The sequence below is a fragment of the Protopterus annectens genome, chromosome 7.part1, assembly GCF_019279795.1.
Source record: "Protopterus annectens isolate FY-2018-M chromosome 7.part1, PAN1.0, whole genome shotgun sequence".
Taxonomy (NCBI): domain Eukaryota; kingdom Metazoa; phylum Chordata; order Ceratodontiformes; family Protopteridae; genus Protopterus; species Protopterus annectens.
In genome coordinates this window covers 337,373,360-337,398,944 of record NC_056740.1, presented here as the reverse complement: position 1 = coordinate 337,398,944, position 25,585 = coordinate 337,373,360, and the positions used below count along the sequence as shown (strand labels likewise).

The window sequence follows — 25,585 nt, the reverse complement described above, 5'->3', positions numbered from 1 at the left end:
GCTTCATTGGCCCAACCTCCTCTGTTTCATCAATTCTAGAATATCTCCAAAGGAGATGTCTTCCAGAGGGGATTATGGGTACTTCTCCCCTTCATCAAATTTGTTATCTTCCATGACAGGCTCTGGAGATAAGATTAACTTATCTCTTCAAGAGAAAGCTAACACTCTTCAAGAGAAACCTTGACGAGTGAATGGGAAACAAAACGTTTACCCCAGGGATCACTTCAATGGCTCTGCTGGACAGAGGCACAGGGAACTAATCTAAGGGGGCAGCAAAAGCCAACACATTCTGACTAGGCTTATAAATGCCTTTAGGTAGATAGCCTAGTACCTACCTATGAACCTAAGTGCCTTCTCTTACAGGCCCATTTCCTATGGCCCCCCCCATAAGGGCTTTTGGGAAAGGGTTGGAATTGGAAGTGCAGCTTGCCAACTGACAGCCTTTAAGACTGACTGTCCCTGCCAAACAGGATGAACACATGGTTACAGAATCCACAAGAGGTTGGGATGAAACCTAGTGAGACTGAGGCACCTCTTCTATGGATCTGGAGAGGACCGTCTCAAAAGCTTTGAAAGCCAAAGCTGTACCTCCCTTATCTGAGGAAGCCAGAGAAGGAATGTTCCCGGCTGCAATCTGACTCTTCTCTGAGATAGACAGTGGCACTGATCTATCCAAAACTGAAGAGCCCAGGAGCAAGGATGACTTTGACAACTTCAGAGTCAGTCTTAACCCCAGAGCTTTGACTCCAAGATTCATCCCAATCTGACAGAGCCAGGGTCAACAGGGTGATGGAAACAGCATTGATAACTCTGTAGGCTCCACCACAAGTGGCCTTTGGGAGTAACTCATAGCCATGGGAATCGGATCCAAAACTCAAAGTGGAATAAGACAGACTAATGGCAGGGTGGCAGGGACCATGCCTGCAGCCACTGGAGGGGTCAGCACTGGGAAAATACCAGCTGGATCTGTGTCTGAAGGAACAATCACATCACCTTGTTAACATCATCTTCTGATAGACTCTTCAACAATCGGAAAGACCTGAAAGACAATGCAACCAGTGGCGGTCAAGGTGAACATCATGTGAATGGAACCTAGGGCAAGCTGACTTTGTGGAGAAGCAACACAGTAAGGATGGGGAATGGATCAGAAGGACATCTGATGGAGATGAATCCATACACCTTGGAGTCTTTGGTGCTGGGCTGAATGGGCTTGACAGATCCGAAGACTTCTTCCTCGACTTCACTGTATCATTTTCCTACTCCCTTTTCTTCTCCTTACTTCTGTTTTTCTCCTTGTTCTTCCTCAGCTTCACTGTATCATTTTCCTACTCTCTTTCCTTCTCCTTACTTCTGTTTTTCTCCTTGTTCTTCCTCGACTTCACTGTATCATTTTCCTACTCCCTTTCCTTCTCCTTACTTCTGTTTTTCTCTTTGTTCTTCCTCGACTTCACTGTATCATTTTCCTACTCCCTTTCCTTCTCCTTACTTCTGTTTTTCTCCTTGTTCTTCCTTGCCTTTGATTTCCAGGAGGAGGGAGAGGTTACTGAAGAGGAATGTGGCAACCCTCCCGCTTGGGCAAGGAGGAGGCTCCTCAGTACCAACTTGTCATGGCAACCAGCAAGAGTTCTGGCCCCAAAAGAGGCACACGTCTTGCATTCAACTTCTAGGTTATCTACACCTAAACAATATACATAAAAGGAATGAGGGTCTTGGGGGCAGAATTTTGTGTCCACAAGTCAAGTATTTTTTTATATCTAGAGGCCTTGTTTGACATGTTGTTAACAAAAGGCAACAACAACAAACACCAACAGAAATAAACACCTTTGTAGAGAAACAATCCAAAATCAGTAACAAGAAGAGGCAGTAACAGTCAGCACTGATACACTCTTAGGTTTAGGTTTAAGTTCATGTATTACACAAAATGACAAATGTTTTTTGTTTTCTTTTGGGTAAGGAAGTCAGGAAGTCAAACAACTCCTTTAGAAGGGAAAAAAGTTGGGAAATGGTGCCAATTACCAAATCCAAAGAGATAAACTACAGAATGGTTAAGTATTTGGCAGAAAATAGCTAAGCAATTGAATAAAATAGCACTTACCTATAACAGAGAATATACAGCCCTTGAATTACAGCTTGATTTATTATACTGCAAATGAGATCTGAGGTATTCTGGGGACCAAAGGGAATTATGGGAAGGGGAGGAGCCAAAGTCTTGGACCCAAGCTCTTGAAAAAAGCATCAAGGTTGTATCCAATTGGATCCGATAACTCAACTGTTGAACCAGGTAGAAAAGACATCAGATACTGTGATTCAAACAAAAAGCTGCAAATTCCACAATTTACTGTTATACCATTAAAGCATTTTTTTACGTGGAAGGTCATGCTCCCACATCTTTGTTGCTTTTATATACCAACTCCAAGATTACTGTACCTTGTAGTATAGAGGATATTCTGAGGTACCTCAGCCTCAGACTTAGTATATGGTACTCTATTATGTTACACTGTTAGTTTCACTATACTGCAGATCATGAATATGGTCTTTCCACACCTATAATGGAAGAGATGCACTCAAACTACGGACAAATTTCTCTTTTCAAGGTACTTGCTTATTTTAACATTCTGAGCACATTTCATTTCCAAAGCATAAACACAGAAATCAGTAAATCTAAAATGTAACTGTAGCAATGTAGTCCCGCATCTACTTTATCTTATTATGGGTCAAGGGAAAAGGAAGATAAATGTATTTCAATAAGCAGTGGGCATAAGGCAGAGAATTAGTTTTGGGCAGGATGTCAGTCTATCACAGAATATTTTTACACACACACATGCAATCAGGAAGATAGCCATTTCACCTAAAACATGGTTTGGGGATATCAGGGGTAGCACTGGGCACTCAGAGAAAGTCCTTACAGACAAGGACAGATATGCAGACCACACACATAAGGCAATCCAACCACCTGGCAAATAAATGAACCACAAAACAGAGTTACAAGGTGAAATGCTGACCACTGTGTCTCCTAATAAAAATAGCAATTTCTGCAAAATACATCCATTTCTACTGTTTATTTAATCAGAATGTAATTTATGCTTCTGATCAAAAGCTACCTATCAGCACTTGAAATCCTAGTCAGTGCAAAAAGGAATGCTTTCAGATGTGGATCCTGGGCAGTTTTAGTTTATGTAGAAGGCATCAGTTCATGTGGAATATGTTACTGTAAGTCAATATCCACGCAGAAAAGAAACTGGCATTAAAAAATGGGGACAGAGTTTATATACAGCAAAATATGTGCACAGCTGAAGACAGCACAAACCAAGGAAACAACTCTTGATGCAGTGTAAAGTTCTCAGAACAAACATTGAGGTTTAAGAAGAGAATTTTGCAACAGAGTATTAGTGTCCACAACACTCTACTCAAAACTATTCACAGCCTTCTGGAATTCTGCTCTTAAATACCTACAATAATATACATTTTGTATATCATAAAGTAAAATTCAGTTAAAAACACAAAGCTCTATACACTGGAAAATGTAATCTTTATTACTAAAATATACAAAACTATAAACATTAAACATGCAATAGTCAATAATGTAACATTTTACAGATGTATACATACATCCAAAACTATCAATATCTAAATTACAGAAATTGTGCAGTGCAGAAAACAGAGTAGAAGACAGGATGCTTGAAATAAAAAATATTGACATTTCCAGCATTGAAATATAGAACATAGTTTAGAAATGTTAGATACACGTGTGAGATCACATAGTAACATAAAAACTTAACAGAGTGGAGGGCATGGTAAAGAAGAAAGCGTTGGCATTAGCTTGTAAACATAAAAGGAAAACTGGTGCTGAAAGGTTGAAGGAAAGGTCAAAAGGGCATGGGAACGTTGTGTGGGGATAGAACTTTGTTTTCATTCTTTCTGTTTTTGAAGCTTAGTGATGGGTAAAATAGGTGGATAGGCACATACAGAGGATGGACAGATGTCAGAAGGAATATACATTGTATAAAGCAGACACAGGTGTCAACCACCTGTGCGGGGATTACTTGGCAATGCAAAACAAATCTAGCACTGGAGTAGATGGTAAAGAAGAAGAGGGAATGATTTTAAGATAGTAAATACAAAAGGAAATGACTGAAAGTCTGAGGGAAGGTAAGAAGACCATGGGAATATTTTAAGGGGGATGTGCTCCCATTTAAGATCATCAAGTTTGAGTAGATATGGGTGTGGGTAAAGATTAATGACTGGGTTTGAAAGAAATGGATAACAACATAAAATAAATCAGACGGGTGGTATGATATAAAATGAAGGGCATGCAAAGAAGGTTAACAGATAAACACAGGAGGGACAGAAGTGGAAAGGGATATGCATCCCATAATACAGAAATATAAAGATATGGTTTACAGATGCATGTACATAACTACATTTGAAGTACCACTTTCTGAGTGAATATTATATTGTCTAACATAAAATAATTTTAAACAGGCCTATGGATAAGGCTGTTAGTAAGAAGCAAAAGGGCAAAAGGAGAGCAACTCTAACATGTCTACAATGGAATGTACAGCTAGTAATCAGTCAAAAATGTAAGCTGTATATGTGTCAAGGAAGGTATATGGATAGAGAGGAGGCACATTAAAAGGCGGCTTCCAAGACTGGAAAAAATATCATAATGCTAGCACAGCTTAAAGTTCACAGGGGGTTAGCAGAAAAAAATGAAGAAAGGAAGCAAGTCTTCCTTGATGCATACTGCTGAAAGATGAAAGAAAGACCCTACACTGGAGAAGATGAGGAAAGTGGGGAGGCAGGCCACAGAAAAGTGTGTGTGTGTAAGGGTTGGGGTAGCAGTGCTAATAGATGAATGCATACTTTTCTTCACAAGAGATACCTTGGGGAGGTTCCCATGCTGGTGGGGAGACACAGCAGAATGTGAAGAACACTGACCAGATACCAGGCTACACAGGATGTTGAGAGAGAAATATCAAACTTCAGACAAGATAAAGCATGAGGACAAATGGGGTGCCTTCCAGAGTGTTTAGAAATCTGCAGTATGTGTTGGCAGACCCTGTAATGTAGATCATGAACAGCAGAAGTGCCAGATGAGTAGAAAAAAAAGCAAAGATGGTACACTTAATAAGAGGGTGCATGAAAAAATCTATGGAGCAAATGTGGCAAGGAAAGTAATACAAAGAATCCTGATGGGGAATCTGCTAGTATTTTCATAGGACAACAACCTCCAAAATATAAGCCAACTTGAGGTTATGGACAGAATGAGCTGTTAGTCATACCTGACAGTTTTATGACTGTGTTACTGCTGAATTTGACAGGAAAGTAGCAACAGTTTTATTCTAACTTTACTTCAGAAGGATGTGAACTGACTCCCACACAGAAGGCTAACAGAAAAATGAATGTGTTTTACAGCAACAACAAACACTGGGGAACTAAACTCTATCATGGCTGAATGTAAGACACAGGAACTTCTCATAGTTATTTTGTAATCATACATTGTACTGCACTGATGACTACTTTGATCTGTACCCTCCTGTGTGTGCGTCTGTGTGCACCTATACTTATGTTGTAGTCATACAGTGTACTGCACAGTAAGGATGATTGCTTTGCAAGCTCATTTCATTGCTCTTTCTGAGGACCTTCCTGGTAAGCCTTAGAAGCATGTGCCTCATCATCGATGATGTGTGGAGCTGCAATGAACTGGCTAACACTGGGCAAAATTTGCCTTATAAAGCTGCTGAACATATCATGGAACTCTTCCCTCAAGACATCACGCACCATGACTTGGATATCTTGACGAAACAGCTGCCAGTCCATCTGTGTCGCTGGTGCTGGATGAGCTGGTATAATTTCTCTGTGTTGGACCATTTCCTGTTTATTTTCCTCAGCACAGTCACATTCACTTTTCTGGATGAAGGGGGGTATTTGTCTTTGCTGTCTATGGCATTTCTCTCTGTCTTTAACTGATGGATCTGTAAAGGAAAAAATATCAAATGTATCAAACACTGTGATTTAAGTATTACTTTATATTCCACATATGGCTTTTCATTACAGTACATGTAGTTGCATGTCTTTAGAACACAGATCATAATGTATAAACACACCACACAGTATATATATATATATATATATATATATATATATATATATATATATATATATACATTACAGACTCCAGGATACATATACCCTTTTACTACTATGGCAGCATGAAGTAACAACTAATTTCATATTCCGGTGGGTTTGGTCTTAAACTTCAAAGACCATCTTATCAATGGCCTACTTGGTGACATCTACTACGTGACTAACATCAAATGAAACACAGTTTCTGAGGATTAATCATCGATCACTTCTTTAGCAACTAGGATTGGCTTATGCCTCTGGGCTGCAGTCCCCAGCTAAAAAAAGAACGAGAGAGAGAGAAAAAAAATGTGCTAACTCAGAAAGTCCACTATTATTTTTAAATTAAAGATAACAGTTGACTTTCTGTTGTGTTTTGTGTCCTCAGAACTCAGCGGATGTGTGGTGTTCTAAGGAGATCTGAAAAAAAAAAAGACAGCATCTTTAAATTACTGGGCTGTTTTGAAAACAGTCAAGCATTGGGCTTCCCAATCATTGATCGAGTTTGACTGGTAGCATTTGGCAAGTCACTCGATGAGCAATTCCCTGGACTGCTGCATAATGCAGTGAGAAGCCCTTCCTATTGGATCAGGGTGACTGAGGCAGCCTGAGCCAAGAAGAAGAAAGTGTGAATACATAGACATGCCACTAAAGGGATCTCTGGGGGAAGTTATTAATTTAGATGTCAGTGAAGTGGTAGGGTTGCCACCTTTTCAAATGCCCAAAGTGGGACATTTTTGATACAAACATCAGATTTTGAAGGGCGAAACATACCCACAGCCAGTACAAAGGACAGAACTTTATTTTTTTGCCTAAATAAAAGCTTATTCTTGTAGCATTTTAGTTGCTTATTCTGTTTCTTTAACATTTAGGTGCTTCAGATACAGAATAACTGTTTTATGCAACTATTACATAAAATATAGGAAATAATTTTATCCTAAACTCTCAGCACATTTGCCATTTTTTCACTTTTTTTGCAGGACACAACTGCTCAATGAGGGACTGTCCCTCACAAAGTGGGACAGGTGGTAACCCTATGAAGTGGTTGTGCAGACATAGACAAATTACTGAACGGACAGCTAGGAGAAATGTTTTATTTTGGTGCTTGTGCAGACGTGGACAAACTACTGAAGGGGTTGCTGGGGGAAATGTTTCATTTTGGTGTGAATAGCTTGGCTTAAAGTATAGTTTGGAACCATTTTAGGCATAAAAGAAGGATTGGTTCAAGGAAACTTTGTTTCTATGGAAAATGAGATAATGTTGACCGACCAGAACAGCTTGTGACTTAAATACTCTTTTTGCAGAGGTCAGGGCAACCAGAAAAACTGTTTTCCATGTTAAGAACCTCAAGTCAGCCAGATGGGCTAGCTCAAAAGAAGCAACTATTAAATTATTCTAACACAAAATTAAGATACCAAGGAGGAGCCATCGGTTTTCTTGGTGGTCTCTTATACAAATCTTCTTTCAAAAATATTTTGACATGGGAATCCCTTGAAAAAGGGGGATCCACAGGCAGACATGCTGAAAAGGCCAACAAATGAACCTTGATCGAAGAGTAAGACATAGGAAAGTAAGTCACACAGATATTGCAAAACCAAACACTAACCCTGAATGGGTGTCGGTTATGTTGATTGTACTAACTCAAAATATTTTCCATTTGCTAATATGTGATTTTCTAGTAGCAGGCTTTCCTGCCTGCATTAGCACCTGCTGCATGTCCTCAGCAAACAGGTGCCTAAAGTATATTAATCCCTATCATCCAAGCAGTTAGCTGAAGTTGTCTAGGGTCCTGATGTATCAAACACCCCTGTTCTTGTGTGAGTAGATCCAGTTTGTGAGGAAGCTTATAGAAATAGACCCTGGCCAATTCCAAAAGAAAGGTGAAATGAAAGTTATGTACTTACCATACAGATAGATCCAAGTTGTCTTGTTTTCGTCCAGTTCAAACTTTGGGTTACTGGATCCGATCATATCTGACCTCAGCCCCTTTCAGAAGCTATGGATCCATGGCTCTGACTCCTACCCAACCCATAATACTCTCTCTTCCCATAAAATACCTCAGATCAAGTTTTCCTGCTCATCAATATAAAAAAGTCACTAATTTGATGAAAAGGAGCAGCTGTCCATCTGGACAAAGAAGTGAAGCTAAAGGCAGTACAGCCAGCTGAGGCTATAGAATGACAAGGCTTCTGATGATGTCCATCCGTTAAAAAGGGAGCACAAGATGACAAATTTGGAAGAGAGAGGGAGGAATGTTGAACCAGATGAAAACAAGACAACATGGACCTAATGTTAGAGAAAGTATGGAACTTCTGTATTCAGTGTTGCCTTTATTCATCCAGTTCAACTTTTAGGACAGATTTCCAAGCTGCCAAATACCTGGGAGGCATTATGGAAGGATATTCCTGAGAATGGTGGAGCTAAAGGATGTATGGGATGTGGATTGTACATCCAACTTATAATGAGACACAAACGTGTGGACCATGACCATGAACCAGTTTGCTGCAGTGCAAATTTTGTAAATAGGAACTCTGTGCATAAAGGCTGTAGAAGTAGATCTTGTTGAATCAGCTTTTGGATTCTTGAGTAAAGAGAGTTCCAACTTTTTGTGGACAAAAACTATACAGAAAACTACCCAGACAGTACACTTTTTGTCCATGTGGCTTTAGAGAAAGCAACAAACAACTGGTCAGATTTCCTATTGTCTAATCTTGTGCAGCTAAAATCTGAGTTGTCTGTAAACAGACAGTAAATGTAAAGTATCATACCTCTCAACCTGGAAAAGTACAGTTGTGTACACTTACCATAAATGTAGATGTTCGAGTGTGTTCGCTGTTGCAGTCATGACATTTGGGTTATCCCTGCCAGGTTAGTCCTCGGCCAGCCCAAATACCAGAGACTTAGTATTTCTGCGTTGGTTGCTGTCGCTTGAGGACTGACGTCAGGTCGTCAGTAGTATAAAGTAAGGCAGCCGACATCATTACATCAGTTTTTCTTGCCCTAACCTGTCAGGAGCCCCTAAGCAGGAGGCCAAGTTCTGGTGGAAGAACCCCACCAGTGGAAAATAAATACCAATACGTCCCTTGTAAGAAAAGGAGAACAACAAGTTAGAATGGTAATAAAAGGAGAAAGAGAAGAAAGGGGGATGGAGGGAGAGAAACCAGGACTGCAACAGTGAATACACTCGAACATCTACATTTATGGTAAGTGTACACAGCTGTACTATGTTCTTCATGTTTCACTGTTGCAGTCATCACATTTGGATTGATTCCCAAAGCTGAGGAAAAGGGTGAAGACAGTCAAGGAAACTAGGGGCTGGCTCAGATGCCCTGCAAGACTGCAGAGGCAGACCCTGCCCTGGATTTGGAATACAGAGGTAGGTGGTAATGCTTGGTAAAAGTGTGAACACATGTCCAGATGACAGCCTCCAGGATGTCCCTGGTGGGGACTCCTCCGAGGAAAGCTGCAGAGGTTGAGGCTGCCTTGTGGAATGTGTCCTGACCCCCTTGGGGGGAGTCTTTCCATGCTGTTTGTAGCAGAAATAGATGCAGTGTGCTATCCATTTGGAAATGATTTGTTTGGAGATGGCTTTGCCTTCTGCCCCTGTAACAAAGCTAACCATCAATTGATCAGACTTTCTGAAGGATTTAGTCCTATCTAGATAGAATTGGAGCTGTCTGTACATATCTAGAGAGTGAAGAATCCTTTCCCCCTTGTTCTGGGGATTAGGAAAAAAGGTGGGCAAATGAATGGATTGGTTGAGAGCCACACCAGACACCACCTTGGGCATGAATGATGGGTTATTTCTGAGGGATACCCTGTCTGCATGGAAGATGATGAAGGGTTCCACAGCTATGAGTGCTTGCAGCTCAGAGACTTTTCTGACTGAAGTGATGGCCAGAAGGAATGCTGTCTTCCAGGAGAGAAATTTTAGCTCTGCAGAAGCAGCTGGTTCGAAAGGGGGAAGGGTTAGCTTTTCCAATACAAAGTTAAGATCCAAAGCTGGTGTTGGTGCCCTTCTGGGTGGCCTCAAGTTGCTAGCCCCTCTTAGGAATTGTTTGATCAAAGGTGTGAGAAAAGGGGCTGCTCAGTGAGAAAATGAGCAGAAATAGCAGAGGCATGAATTTTTATAGAGGAGAAAGAAAGGCCACTGTGTAGTAGGTCAGCTAGGTGATCCAAGATGAGAGGGAGGGAGGGCTGGGCCGTATTGGCTCCCTTAGCCTGGATCCAGGTGCAGCACCTTTTCCATTTATCAGCATAAGACTTTCTGGTGATAGGACATCTGGCCTCACAGATAACATCCAGAACCTGTTTACTGAGGCTGGCAGATTGGTTCAGGGTTAGGGAATAAGCCAAGCTGCCAAACTGAGTGTCTGCAATTGGGGATGAATGAATTCCCCTTACCTCTGGGTCAGGAGGTTTGGGATCTGAGAAAGATGCCATGGAGGTAGCGAGGACAGGCTGTGCAGCAAGGGGTAATAGTGTTGGCGGGCCCAGTCTGGAGCTATAAGAATGGTCCTTGGTTTTTCCTCCCTTATTCTGAGCAGTACCCCGGGTATGAGAGGTAGGGGAGGAAAGGCATAGACCGACAGATTGACCCAGGGGAAGGACAGGGCATCCACTTTCCAAGCCATGCAGTGATGCTCCCTGGTGCAGAATTTGCTGAGCAGATGGTTGGTGTGGGAGGCAAAGAGGTCGACTTTCAGGGTTCCCCATTTCTGAGTTATTTGGGTGAAGGTACTTCTCTTGAGTTGCCACTCCTGTGGGTCCAGATGATTTCTGCTTAATTGGTCTGCCAGAGAGTTGAGAGAGCCTGGTAGGAATTGTGCTAACAGGTGTAGCTGCATGGCAGATGCTGTGTGCCAGAGGGTCATGGCCAGCCTGCATAGAGGGTAGGAGTGAGTCCCTCCCTGCTTGTTGATGTACCACATCACAGTGGTGTTGTCTGTTGTGATCAGGAGAGCCCCTGGAAAGTGAAGGGGCTTGAAAGCTATCAAGGCATGCTGCACAGCCATCATCTCTTTTTGATTGATGTGCAGAGGGATTTGCTGTGGGCTCCATTGGCCCTGTATGCACCTGCTGGCCAGGTGTGCACCCCAAGCACAGTCTGATGTGTCTGTGGTGAGGGTCTGGGTGGCAGGGGGTGGGGAGAAAGGCATTCCCTTGTTGTGGGAGCACGCTGTTGCCCACCAAAGAAAATCTTTTCTGAGGCAAGGCATTATAGATAGAAGAGCTCCAGGTCTTGTCAGTGTTGACACCAAAGGTTCTTTAGGTACCACTGAAGTTTACTCATATACAGTCTGGCATATGGAATGAGTAGTATGCAAGATGCCATGAACTCCACAGCTTGCAGGATCTTCCTTGCAGATAGTTGGGGCCTGCTGGCTAGTTGAGAGAAGTAGGCTGTCAGGAAAACTTGTTTCTTTGGAGTAAGGTATGCCATCTGGGATGCTGTGTCCAGACTTGCTCCCTGGAAGATTATCCTTTGGGAGGGCACCTGTTTGGATTTCTTTTCGTTGATCATGTACCCTAGGGAGGATAGTAGGGTATTTACAAAGGCCAGGTGCTTGAGCAGCTTTTCCTGGCTGTCTGCCTGAATAAGGCAGTTGTCTAGGTATGGGTAAATTTGAATATGTCTTTGTCTGCAAAAGGCAATGGCCGGAGCTAGACATTTTGTGAAAACTCTGGGAGTAGTAGATAAGCAAAAGGGAAGCACAGAGAACTTAAAGTGTTGAGATCCTGCTGTGAAACAGAGATATTTCCTGCAAAATTCCCTGATAGGAATGTGGAGGGAAGCCTCTTTTAGATCCAGGGTGGTTGGCCAAGCGTCCTTGGACTGCATAGGTAGCAGCTGTTGGGGGGGGGGTGAGCATTTTGAATTTTCAGATCACCAGGAAGATGTTTAGAATGGATAGATTGAGGATGGGGTGCCAGGTGCCCTCTTTTCTGGGCACCAGAAAAAGTCTGGAGTAGAAACCTTGGCCTATCTGTTCTGCAGGAATGTGCTCTACTGCCCTCATAGAGACCAGGGAAAGGATTTGCTTTTGAGCCTCTGCACACTGACTTGGTGGTAGATCTGGGAACCCTTTTGGTGTTGGAAGGGTGTGGAAGGAAAATTTGTATCCCTGAGACACAATGTTCAGAACCCAGTGGTCCTTGGTAATGGTGGCCCAGGTGCTTGAGTGAAAGGAGAGTTTTCCTCCTAGGGGTAAGTGACGGTGGGCAGAGGAAGGGCGGTGGAGGAGGCGAGTCATTGTGAGTTCTTACCATAAGGGGATGGCTTAGAACTCCCAGGTTTCGAAGTGGAGGTAGTCCACTGCTTAGATCACTGCATTCCCTGGGGTTGCTGTCTGGGGGGGGTCTGCTTCCATGGGGCCTAGGCTGGGCCGGTTTACTGGGAGCAGGAAAGGACCAGTATTTGGAGGGACAATGCCTGCTGAACCTAGGGGGCTGGACCTACAAGAAATCCTTAACTGTTTGCATAGATTTTGCTTTTTCCTTCCATCTTTTTTAAGACCTCTTCTGCCTTTTTGCCAAATAAGTTATCTTTGTGCAAGGGGGCATCCAACAATTTAGATTTGACATGGTCTGGCAGGGGTTGTTCCTTAAGCCATGCATGCCTTCTAATGACAGAGCACGTGACTGCTGCCCTGCAAGAAGCTTCTAGGGCATCATAACCACACTGCAAGGTGTGTTTAGTTACTTGACTTGCAGAATGCAGTAACTCTTGTAAATCTTTAGATTCTGCCCAAGCAGGAAAGGAAGACATTTTTTGTTTAAGGAGTTCCAAGGTATGTTGCTGAAATTTCAGCATATGGAACTGACAATTAAGTGCCCTGATAGCAAGAGTAGCTGAGGTGTATACTTTTTTACCCCATCTGTCCATTGCTCGGGAATCCCTGTCTGAGGGGGTGGGATTCTTAGCAGAGGTTGCTTTAATCCCTTTTTTCCCTTGAGAAATGATCTCAGGGTCAACTGTAGGATTTTTAAAAATATATTTGTGTGAGTCAGGGACTCTACAGTACCTGTCTGGTTTTCTGGGAGCAGGAGGACATCAGGAGTCAAGTTGGATTCAAGGAAAACATCCTCCACAACATCCAAGACTGGGGGATGGCCAAGGGTCTGTGTTGTGGAAGATATAGGAATTCCCTGAGTCTCTTTTTAGACTGAGGGTAGTCCTGACTCTCCCACTGGAAATGCTCCCTTAATGTATGCAGGGTTTTCCCAAAGGAAAATTCCTCTGAGGGAGAGGCTGAAGGAATGGAATCCTCTGCATCAGAATCCTCATAAGTGGAGAGGGGTTGCATGTCTTCATATTCAAATGCATCAGATTCATCTGACTGTTGTTCTGACAAAACTACAGGGGACAGATCTCTTTTCCTTTTGGAGGTTGGAGGGGGTAGCTTGGCTTCCCCTGATCAGCATGATATGGTCTTCTGCCATTTTAAGCATTTGAGACTGAGGCAAGGTAGCAGGCACCTGAGAGTGGGCCGTCAAGTTTCTTGGGTGTGGTTCGTACCCTGGGCCTAAGAAACTTGGTAGTTTTAGAAAGAACGGTAGTTGCGAAAGAAGATGTCGGTTTCTGTCGAGATTCGGTAGTGTGAAGGACTTCATTGGAAGCCGGTGTCTGCTCAGCGGCTCCGGAACCATCCTAGATAGAGATGACCGCAGGATCCTTAGTCGAAGAAAAGTTTTGTGGCATACCGGACTCCAAAAGCATCTCGGTAGCGGCCTGCAAATCAACAGAAGTGGGCATCAGGGGTTGCAAAAGCACCTTACTAAGTACAGGAGAACTGACGACTAGCTTAAAGGAAGCATCGTCAGTAGGTTTGGACCTGTGCGGTCTGTCTCTGTCTTTATCTTTACGCTTTTTTTGGAAGATCTGCTGTCAGATGGCTTACCAAAGCCATATCGGAATTTGAGAACTGTAAGTGAAAATATCTACAATAAGGGCCCGACGATGGATAGTTCTAGCACTGAGCAAAGCACAGAAGCGACAACGATGGATGTCGTGGTCTGGGCCTAAACAAGTGACGCAGTAAGAGTGGAAGTCTCGGTGTGGTATTTGCTTTCACAGGCGGGACAATTATTAACTTTTTCTGACATCGATTAGTGCAAGAAAAAAGGATCCCCAATGGATTACCTAGCTTTAGAAGACTTCAACTTCAATTCAATAGATGAAAACCCAGGTAGCGGCCAACCAGCATTTGTGCAAACTGCTTCTGCTTCGGGCTCCATGGCCAGAAAGACTGATGTAATTGTGTCGGCTGCCTTACTTTATACTACTGACAACCTGACGTCAGTCCTCAAGCGACAGCAACCGACGCAGAAATAATAAGTTTCTGCTATTCAGTCCGGCTGAAAGGCTACCCTGGCAGGGATAAGCCAAATGTGATGACTGCAACAGTGAAACATGAAAAACATCATCAAAAACCTGGACAAAGGCCCATGAAAAATAAGTACAAATCTGTACACTGATTAACATGTAATTTACATACATAATTATGTAACCCCACCTATTTCAATGGAATTGTGGGGTACCAACTTTCAAGCGCAAACTGAACAACAGACAATCAAAATATGGCCCCAGCCCAGACCCTGTAGTAAATTATTTTTTTGTTTTGAAATGTGTAGCAATGATGTTCGCTGGGAAGGGAGAAGATGAACCACCTTAGGATTTTGATTTTGGTGACTTGTAGTATATGGGTTTTGTGGTAAAAGTAGGGCATTTAATGGAAGGCGATATTCTAATCCTAGCAAAAGAATATTACAGTGTGCTAGGACCGCCAAAAGTTATTTTCCATGACCTACTGATCAGTGGCATAGCTTGAGTTTGTGCCACCCTTCCCCCCTCACAAAATCATGGTTGAATGGGGCCCCCCAGACACAACTCTACCACGCAGCCATTCCCATGTGTCATTACTTGGCTATTTTGCCCCATTTACCATAAACACTAATGTGCATACTGCTTTACTTCTACAATGATTATCTGGATAAACTGGAATTCATTTAAAACTTTTATTTTATATTTTATAGCACACAAACTAACAGACAATGAAAATAGACTTAGCATTAAAACTTCTCTGCCCTTGAAACTCACATTCATTAGAACAGCATTGAAACCCACATTCAAAGAAAATGCATCTGGCCAGTGGCGGATAAAGATTACCTTTGGGCCATGAGTTGTTTTCTAATCATAGGCCCTTTGCACATGAATCATACATGTGTTCTTTGATACACTCTCCTGATTGTATTCAATTACATTTTTGTATAATACAGCACACTTACGAGTGCATTTTAAATTTATTGTTTTGAACATTTTTCCAGTAAGCAATGAAACAATGCATGAACCAATAATGACAAAACTGCCCAATTCAGAACATTTCCATCATGAAAGTCTACTCAAACTTCTACAATCCATCAGTATCAGTAAATATGCAGAATCTCTGCAGAAGTAAAAGTCATCTAAATAATTCCACATTAAAGAGATTTCCACATTCTGTAACTAATGAAGAGGTTGCTGGTAGCAAACAACTTAATATTTCATTGTTTCATCTACAAATAAAGTGCCTGTTACCCTTGAGAAATAAATTGCCTATGTTACATTAAAAAATGATAAGGTAATAATATTGCAGTAGGGAATGGATGGCAAACTGATAACAGGTTCATAGTTACTAGGTATCTCTACCAAAGAGGACATTCTCAGGACTGCAGCATCCACCAATTCTAACCCCTTTAAAAGTACAACACAGTACAGTATCAGCAATCCATCTACATACTGTGGGAGTAGAACCCACAGCCTTCTGCAACAAGAGCAAGTATTCTACCTGGTGTGCTACTACCACAAACAGACTTATGCCAAAGTGCTGCTTATGCCAAATTGGTTTGTGTTGTTAGTAGCACAACAGGTAGAATATTTGCTTTTGATGCAGAAGGCTGTGGGTTCTACTCCCACTGCAGGAGTAGAACCCACAGCCTTCTGCATCAAAAGCAAGTATTCTACCTGTTGTGCTAACAATATAAGCAGACTTGGCATAAGCAGCACTAAACTTTTCTCCCCCTGAAGAACTATGCAGCACAAGAAATCTGGAAAAAGACAAAATTTATTGGGGGGGGGGAACAAAAACCCAAAACCAGGGACACATTTTAAACATTGCTTGTATAATGTTAGAAACGTTGCTAGAATAAAATGTTTGTGTTACCATGCATTTCCTGAAAGATAGGAAGACTGAAACTTAAATGGCTATCATTATTTAGTGAATTCAGTTCAACTTCTGTTCTCACTGATTTGCCAGAAAACCACACATTTTAAAAGGAACAAACCAAAAGCAGGAGCCAAACATTCCATAAACTTTGGACAGTTGCAAACTATGGTTAACTCCTTGAATCACAAGGGGTGATGGTGATATGGTTAGAGAGTTAAGGCTCTTGCTCCTTCTACCTAAGGTACAGGGTTTGAGTCTGAGTAACTCTAACCAGCAGTTGTAACTAACCGGGGCATAGACACACACACACACACACAAACACACACACACACACACACACACACACACACACACACACACACACACACACACACACACACACACACACACAAACACACTTCTGGCTGTAAAACAACACAAAATAAGTACTGCAAATGAAAGCTGGCTGCAACAAATGTGGCCCACAGCATATTCTGACTGCCGTTAAGGAGGAGCCGAGCTGACCAGTAATTAGTTGGCTGTTAAGTAAACACACACCCTTGTTCCCGAATCCTGCCTGCCAAAAACAAGCAAATAATGCTGTGGCCATTAACCTTGTTCTTGAATCCTGCCTGACAAAAACAAGCAAAGAATGCTGTGGCCATTAACCTTGTTCCTGAATCCTGCCTACCAAAAACAAGCAAAGAACGCTGTAGTCATTAACCTTGTTCCTGAATCCTGCAAAGAATGCTGTGGCCATTAACCTTGTTCCTGAATCCTGCCTGCCAAAAACAAGCAAAGAATACTATGGCCGTTAACCTTGTTCCTGAATCCTGCCTGCCAAAAACAAGCAAAGAATGCTATGGCCGTTAACCTTGTTCCAGAATCCTGCCTGCCAAAAAACAAGCAAAGAATGCTGTAGCCGTTAACCTTGTTCCTGAATCCTGCCTGACAAAAACAAACAAAGAATGCTGTGGCTGTTAACCTTGTTCCTGAATCCTGCCTGCCAAAAACAAGCAATGAATGCTGTGGACATTAAAGTACTTCTAAATATTAATTAACTTAATGCAGCACAGTTCTATTCTGAATAATGTTCTTGCAAGTAAAAAAGACAGCACATTTCAATAAAGAGCGCTGTTAAAGTAAAAAAGATGGCACATTTCAATAACAAGCGCCGTTAAAATAAAGTTGGAGTTGGCCAGGCTGTTAACTTAATGCAGGATTATGCAGCACAGTTTGCGCACCATTAAAGTAAAAGACAGCACTTCTCAATTAACTTAGTGCAGCTCTGATTTCTGAATAAAGTTCCTGCAAGGCAAGCGCCGTTAAAGTAAATAAGTTTATGCAGCACAGTTTGCGCGCCGTTAAAGTAAAAGACAGCACTTCTCACTATTAACTTAATGCAGCACAGTTTGTCTTACCGGGAGTACTGATTTCTGATTCTGAATAATGTTCCTGCAAACACCATTAAATAAAAAAAGATGGCACTTTTCAATAACAAGTTTCTGCAAGCTGTTAACTTAATGCAGCACAGTTTGTCTTACCGGGAATGCTGACTTCTGCTGGAGCTGGCTGGCCATTGCTTCTAAGTGCATTAAAACATGCCCCGTTAAAGTAAAAGACAGCACAGTGCACACAGTTTGTCTTACTTGGAGGAGCCGAGCAGTAACTGCAGAATGTAGAATTCAAATGCTGCTTTAAGCAGCTGGGGAACTGCATGCACATTATAGCCCATAAACAATGTTCAGTGAATCCCTCAATTCCGGCAGGCTGGCAGGCTGTTCATGGAGCTGACATCATCAAGCATGCCTCTGCACATGATGACATCAGCTGAAAAATAAAAACAAACTAAAAAAAAGCCCAGAAATTTGGAAATTAAGGGGTGCCACTTGGGAATCTTGGCACCCCATTATTTGGACCTCAAAACCGGTAAAAAACGAGAAATGTGGTATGGTTGAGAGTTTTGTAAAGTATACTCTCCCTTATTAGAAAATTTTGAAAAGAATACTGGTATATTGATAGTTTGATTAAGGTTTATTTTGGATGCCACCTTTGGGATGAAAGTGGGGTTTATATTCAAGGACACTCTGTCCTTATGAAAGACCAAATAAGAGGGGGGGTTACAAAAAAAAAAAGTACCTGCAATTCAGAAATCCTTCTCATGGAAGTAACTGCCACCAGAAAAATGTTTTTTTCAAGAAAGGAATTTCAAATCCGCTGTGGCTGCTGGCTCAAATGGAACTTGAGTTAAGGCTTGTAGCATTGGATCCCTTATAGAAGGCCTCAGTAAAAAGGTTCCTTTCAGAAAGGTTTCTGAAATCTTCAATGAAGCTATGGGAGCTTGATTATGTCTGACATGTGAATTGGAAATAGCTTCTAACTGAGCCCTGAGTGTTGAAAAACTGGAACCTTTTTGGAAAAGATCTGGCAAGGAGTCCAGGATGGAAAGAAGAGATACTGAAAGAAGATCTATTCCTTTAGAATATGCCCAAATGGAAAACCTCTTCCACTTGCTCAGATAAACTTTTCTGGTATTTAATTTTGGTGAAACTGACAAAATATGAACCAAAGACGCAGACAGCCTGGCATCTCTGGACCCTGTTAGAACTGGAAGAACCACTGCAGTTAACTTCAAAGTTTTTGGGTCCGGGACAGGTTGCCTGGATGAATGACTCAGGAGATCAGGATGGTGATCCAACGTCCCGAGAGGATGTACTACATAAGTCTGGAAGAAGGGGAACAGCTGTTGCCAGGACCAAAATGGAGCAATGACAACTGACCTGGCCTTACACCTTCTAGCTTTCTGAATACATTTTTTATTAGTAGTATGGGGGAGGGAAAGCATAAAGGAGGCCTGGGGGCCAACTGTGGAGTAGAGCATCCCTCGGTGACAGACCCTGTGGAGTTATTAGGGCAAAGTAACTGTTACGTTTGTTGCTTAGGTATGAAGCAAAAAGATCATAGCAAAGTTGGCCCCAGTGACTGAATATTTGATTCACCACTGCCTGATTGAGGGACCACTCATCAGGCAAAGAATGGGCCTCCTCAACTTCTTCATGCTGAAACATTGCTACAAGAAAGCAACAGGAAAACATCATCCACTGCCGCATTCTCATTTACTCACAGCATAGCAATGAGTTGCTTCCCAAACGCGTTTTTGATGTTCTAGACCACTATCATGTTGCATGTTGTCTGTCTGGATGGAAATCACACCCTCATGGACAAAGTCCTGAAAATCCTGCAACACCAACAGGACCACTCTCACACATCCAAGATACTGATGTGAACACTGGCCTCCAAGTGTGAGCAAGAACCTTGGACAGTCTTCCCTTTGAAATGTCACCCCCACACCCCAGGGAAGTATCCATAGTTACTGTTGCCAATGGAGAAGATGGACAGAACTGTCAGCCTTCTAAAACTGCTGAGAAGATCAACAACAACCTGGTGTGAGCTCTGCAAATGGGCATTATATGAATTTGAGCATGAAGAAGATGTGATAGTTGGGACCATTACACTGACAGGGTCCACTGAAGAACTCTCATGTGGTATCTCACCAGGGGAAATAATGTAATTGCCGAAGTCATCAGCCCTAGCAGTTGGAAAATGAGTCTTGCAGGAGGCGGGGGATGTTCAAGAATTTGAAAGGCTATCTGACAGAGTGATGAAGTCCTGGACTCTAGGAGGTTTGCTATTTGACTGACTGTATCCAGGGGGCATCCAATGAACTCTAACTGTTGTGTATGTGTCAACTGACTCGACTGACCGACTGTGATACCTAATTTCTGAATAAATTGTGTTATGGAAGGGATCTCCCTGTTTTTAGATTATTATTTGAACCCTGTTGTTCAGAGAATGAAATCCTATATTAAAGATTGTTGGGTCTTTTTACAGAAAGTAAGGGTTTTTAAAGACAATAATACATTTCAAGTCAATTACAATTTGATGTTTACAGTAGACATTTGTTCTCTTTTTACTTGTATACCTCATGATGGTGGCATTGATTTTGTAAGAAATTATTTGACTAAATTAGACAGTTTTACCAATGACGAAATGTATTTAATTTGCAGCCTTTTAGCTATTGTGCTGAGCGATAATTATTTTTTGTTTGATAAGAGCATTTATAGACAAATAAGGGGGTGGCCATTTGGTCAGCCACCCCCCCCCAGCTTTTGCAAATGCAGTGCTGGGGTGGTGGGAACATGTTGTTTAGACCCCCTTGATTAATCAGTTTAATACAGTATTCTACTATAGATTTGTAGATGATATGATTTTTATTATAGAAGGCAACAGACACAATGTAGTTCACTTCTTGGATGTTTTAAATAAAAATTCCGATTTTTTTTGAAGTTTATTTGGGGGAATAGGTAGTGGAGTAAAGTATCTTGATGTTAATATTTTCTGAAATGGTGAAGAGAAAAAGTCTGAAAGTGAAATACATAGAAAGTCAACTTTTACCAGTAAGTATCTCCATTTTAGTAGTAACCACCCCCATTTCATGAAAAAGAATATTCCTAAAGGGCAATTCATTAGGGCCTCTAGGATGACTACTAGGGACTCTAAGTTTGATAAAGAGGTACAATTTATAATATGTTTATAGAAAGGGGGTATAAGAAAGAAAAAGAAGTTATGTACCTACCATAACGTTCCATGTTAGTTGTCTTCTTCTTGCCTTCTTTCTTGCTGGTTGGGGCTCCGACTCGGCCATCTTCAAAAGCTCGAGAGCTGCTTACTGGCTCGAGGCCCCCCCTATATCCCATGATGCCTGGCGCTAGATACCCAGATCTCATTTGGTAAGTCTAACTGCAGACATAATAATAAAGGAATCCTATCCTAGAATGCATAAATCCTATTGGAGAGACTACGACTCAGCCAGTGCAAAATCAAGAGGAACTCCTCTCGATCCACTAGGATAGGGGGATGGAGGGTGGGACGCAAGAAAGGAGGCGAGAAGAAGACAACTAACATGGAACGTTATGGTAGGTACATAACTTCTTTATGTTAAGTTGTCTATCTCGCCTTCATTCTTGCTGGTTGGGACAGCGTCCCTAGCACCTAAATTCCTGGGTGGCTCATCGGAAAAGACTCTTCAGAACAGTGGAACCAAAATCAGCTCTGCTCCTGGAAACCAAATCCAACTTGTAATGCAAAATGAAAGTATGTGGGTTGGCCCATGTAGCCGCAGCACAAATAGATTCCATGGGCAACCTACCCTGAAAAGCCACCGAAGTGGCTAAAGCTCTGGTGGAGTGACCTTTTGGTTTGACTGGTAATTCTTTATTCCTAAGTTGGTATATGAATGTGATGATAGAAGACAACCACCTGGATAAGGTTACCTTGGATACTGGAAGACCTTGTTTACCTACTGCAAAAAACAGGAACAGTTGATCTGATTTTCTAATGTCTTTGGTTCTATGTAAATAAAAGCGTAGTTGCCTGTGAACATCTAACTGATGCAACTTATACTCCGCCCTGTTGGAGTGGTTAGGGAAAAACACAAGAAGGTCTATGGACTGATTCAAGTTATTCTCTGAAGAGACCTTAGGAAGGAAGGAAGGATTAGTCCTAAGAGCAACCCTCTCATTGTGGAACACGAGGTATGGGGGACTGATAGAAAGAGCCTGTAGTTCCGAAACTCTTCTGGCTGAAGTAATAGCTACTAGAAAAAGGGTTTTCCAAGATAAGAACTTCAGTGAACAAGAAGCTGCAGGTTCGAAAGGGGGCAAAATTAGCGAAGCTAAAATCAAATTTAGATCCCACGGTGGTGGAGAATCTCTCACTGGGGGCCTGAGCAGAGTGGTTCCTTTGAGAAAGGCTTTACACAGCTTATGGGACATGATACTGTTTTCCAACAGGCCAATGTGAAAATTTGAAATTGCCGCTAACTGAACTCTAATTGTAGCGGAAGCGGACACAGCATGGAAGAGCTCCACGAGAAATTCCAAAATGGAGTGTATGAGGGCTGAAAAGGGGTCTATAATTTTTGCCTCTTCCAAGGAAGAAAAACGTTTCCACTTACTAGCATAACTTTTTCTGGTCGTAGACTTGTGTGATGACAAAAGGATTTCGCGCACAGAGGGGGAGATATCTGGGAGTCTGGCTAAGGTTGGAAGTGGAGCAACCACGCTGTGAGCTGGAGAGAGTGCAGGGATTGGTGCAGCCTGCCCGATTGATGAATCAGGAGGTCTGGAACTAGGTCCAAAGTCCAAGGCTGTTCGAGAAGATAGCGATGCAGGAATGGAAACCATATTTGTCAAGGCCAGTAAGGAGCAATGAGGATCATTTTGCAACACAAAACGGTAGCCTTCTGAATTAGCTTCAGTATGAGGGGGAAAGGAGGGAATGCATAAAGAAGTCCCTGGGGCCAATCGTGGACTAGAGCATCTCTGGGGGAATGCCCAGGAAGTGGAAGGAGAGAGAAGAAATTGCTGCACTTGCTGTTGAAGGGAGTTGTAAAAAGGTCGCAGCAAGGTTGGCCCCATTTGCGGATGATTTGGTCCGCAACTACCTGGTTCAGAGACCACTCGTGAGGCATGAGAATTGCTCTGCTCAGTCTGTCTGCTATGACGTTGGACCTCCCAGGGATGTGCATTGCAATCAGAAACCATTGGGAAGAGATCGCCCACTGCCAGAGTCTGAGTGCTTCTCGACATAGGGGGTAGGACCTGCTTCCGTCCTGCTTGTTGATGTACCACACTACAGACATATTGTCCCTTTGAACTGCAATGGTCCCGGTAGGAAAAGAGTCCTGAAGAGCCTGCAATGCTAAGAGCATGGCCCTCATCTCCAAGACATTTATGTGCAAATGATACTCGTGAGGTTGCCAGGTGCCTTGGACTGTTCTGCCCTGATAATGCCCCCCCCACCCGATCAGGGAGGCATCCATGGTCACTGTAGCCACTGGAGGGGGGAGAACAAATGGTCTGCCGTGGAGCACTGATGTGGAGACCATCCACCACGCAAGATGCTTCTTGCATGCCTGAGTGATCATAATCATGTAAGACATGGGAAGTTGCTGGAAGGACCACTGGGTGAAAAGAAGCCACTGGAGAATCCTCATGTGAAACCGAGCTGGAGGGACAAGTACGATCGCTGCTGCCATGAGACCTAGCGTTTGAAGGACAAACCTGGCTTGAATCCTTTCGCATGCTAATAAAACCTTGACATGCTGACAAATCACTAACACCCTGTCTGGTGGGAGGCTCGCTAACATGTCTTTGGCATTTAAATCTGTGCCTATAAAGGTGATAGATTGACAGGGCAACAATGCAGACTTTTTGAAATTTATTCTGATACCTAGCCTGGAGCAAGTGTCGATGGTGCAGTCTCTGGCTCGCAGAAGGTGATGTCTGGTGGTAGCAGTGAGGAGCCAGTCATTGAGATATGGAAACACCTGGAATCCTTGCTGTCTCAGGTGAGCGGTAACTACTGCCATACATTTGGTAAACACCCTGGGGGCTGTGGTGAGACCAAAGGGCAGGCTCTGAACTGATAATGACTGTCTCCCAGCCGGAAGCGAAGGAATCTTCGGGAGCGTCTGTCCATTTTGATGTAGTAGTATGCATCCTGAAGATCTATGGAGCACATCCAATTGTCCTGACCCAGAAAGGGTAAAATGGACTGAAGTGTGACCATCCGGAACTTCGTTCTTTGTACAGACTTGTTTAGTCTGCTGAGATCCAAAATGGGTCTCCAGTCCCCTGTCCTTTTTGGTACCAAAAAGAACCTTGAGTAAATTCCGGATTCTTGTTGGTCTGCTGGGACTTGCTGGATGGCCCTTTTTCTTAGCAGTTTTGAGACTTCTTGCACTGCTTGGTCCCTTAGATTGGGTGGAACATCTGGAAGGGACTTGTTTGACTTTAAGGGGGTGCGAACGAAGGGAATTCTGTAGCATCCGGATATGACGGACTGTACCCATTTGTCTTGTGTTATGTCTTGCCAGGTTCTTGGGTACAGCAATAATCTTCCCCCAACTGCCTCCAGAGGTGAGCAGCCGGGCAACCCTTCGGGGATGCTGGAAGGGCTTGTCAGAGAAAGATTCTCTGCTGCCCTGGTTTTACGGACCCCCCTCTGCCACGAGGGTGGTGTCTGTTATTGTTCCCTCCTCTGCCCCTGGAGGGAAACTCACCACATGTGTCCAGCAAGGCTCCTTGGGATTTCCGGAACCACATCTTTCCACTCTTCTGACCCTTAGGATATGGTCTGGAAGAAGTGGAAAAACAGACTCCTATGACACAGAGAGTCTTACCTTCCTGCTCACACCTGGTAAGGGTATCTTTCACCTGTGATCCGAAGAGAGAGGAACCATCAAAAGGGGTGTTGGTGAAAGACGCTCTGAAAGGTTCCGCAAAGTTACATAGCTGCATCCAAGCGTGCCTCCTTAGGGCCACGCCTGTGCCTGCAGCTCTACTCGCACCATCGGCTGCATACGAAATGAGCCTCATGGAGGAGTTTACCACTGAATTAAGAGTCGCCAGCTGGGAGGCTGCCTTAGCCTCAGCTGATGGATCTTGGAGGGTATCTCCAAGCTCTTTCAGGAGATCCCTCTGAAGACGGGAAAAGTGGCACAGGTAATTCAGGGACTGCATGGAAAAGGTCGCTGAAGAGAACATCTGCTTCCCATCTCTGTCCATCATCCTGGACTCCTTGTTAGGGGGATGGACAGATGAAGAAGTTTCAGCCAACTCCTTCTTTGTGGCCGCTGCTACCACCATGGCATCAACGGGGACACCCTTTGTCAAGAACTGTTTGTCCTGCGGGGCAGTAATGAACTTGGCAGGTCTTCTAGGGTTCGGTTCCACTGTGTCTGGAGCCGTCCACACCTTCCGAGCCACCACAGACATCAGTGGGTCAAAAGGCGGAGACACCCAGGAGGTGGAAGGTCGGGATCCAAATGCGTCTAGGAATACCGACTCACCCTCGGAAGGGCTTAGGGTAGTCCAGTTTCCCCTCTGCCTAAGCATCTCAAGGATGTCTGAGAAGGAGACATCTTCAGAGGGGGATCTTGGGGACCCTTCCGACTCCTCTAAGTCGGTATCCGATGTGACAGACTCGGGGGAGTCAACATTCTTCCTCTTGCATTTCGTCTTGCGAGGTGGCTCCTCTAAATGATCAGGGGAGGCCTCGGAAGAGGAGGATACACCCAAAGGGGTGTCCTGGAGCACTGGATCCCCACGCTTGGGGTCTGGAAGAGGGGCAGAGGCTGATGCAGGCACCCTAGGGGGAGGAGCCAATGGGGTCGATCGTGGGACTGACTCAGGGGCCAGTACACTCCTCATCAC

The 25,585-nt window shown here is 43.2% G+C and overlaps 1 protein-coding gene across 4 annotated transcripts in view; it reads right to left on the bottom strand.

Moving 5' to 3' along the window:
• Window positions 1-3,512: 3,512 nt before the first annotated feature.
• Window positions 3,513-25,585, bottom strand: part of LOC122807756 — an 815,279-nt gene continuing 793,206 nt past the window's right edge. For all 4 annotated transcript variants that reach the window (XM_044078757.1, XM_044078759.1, XM_044078756.1 and 1 more), the window contains one exon: window positions 3,513-5,975. In XM_044078757.1, coding sequence (XP_043934692.1) covers window positions 5,623-5,975 — 353 coding nt within the window. In that variant the 3' untranslated portion in view covers window positions 3,513-5,622. The remainder of the gene's footprint in view (window positions 5,976-25,585) is intronic.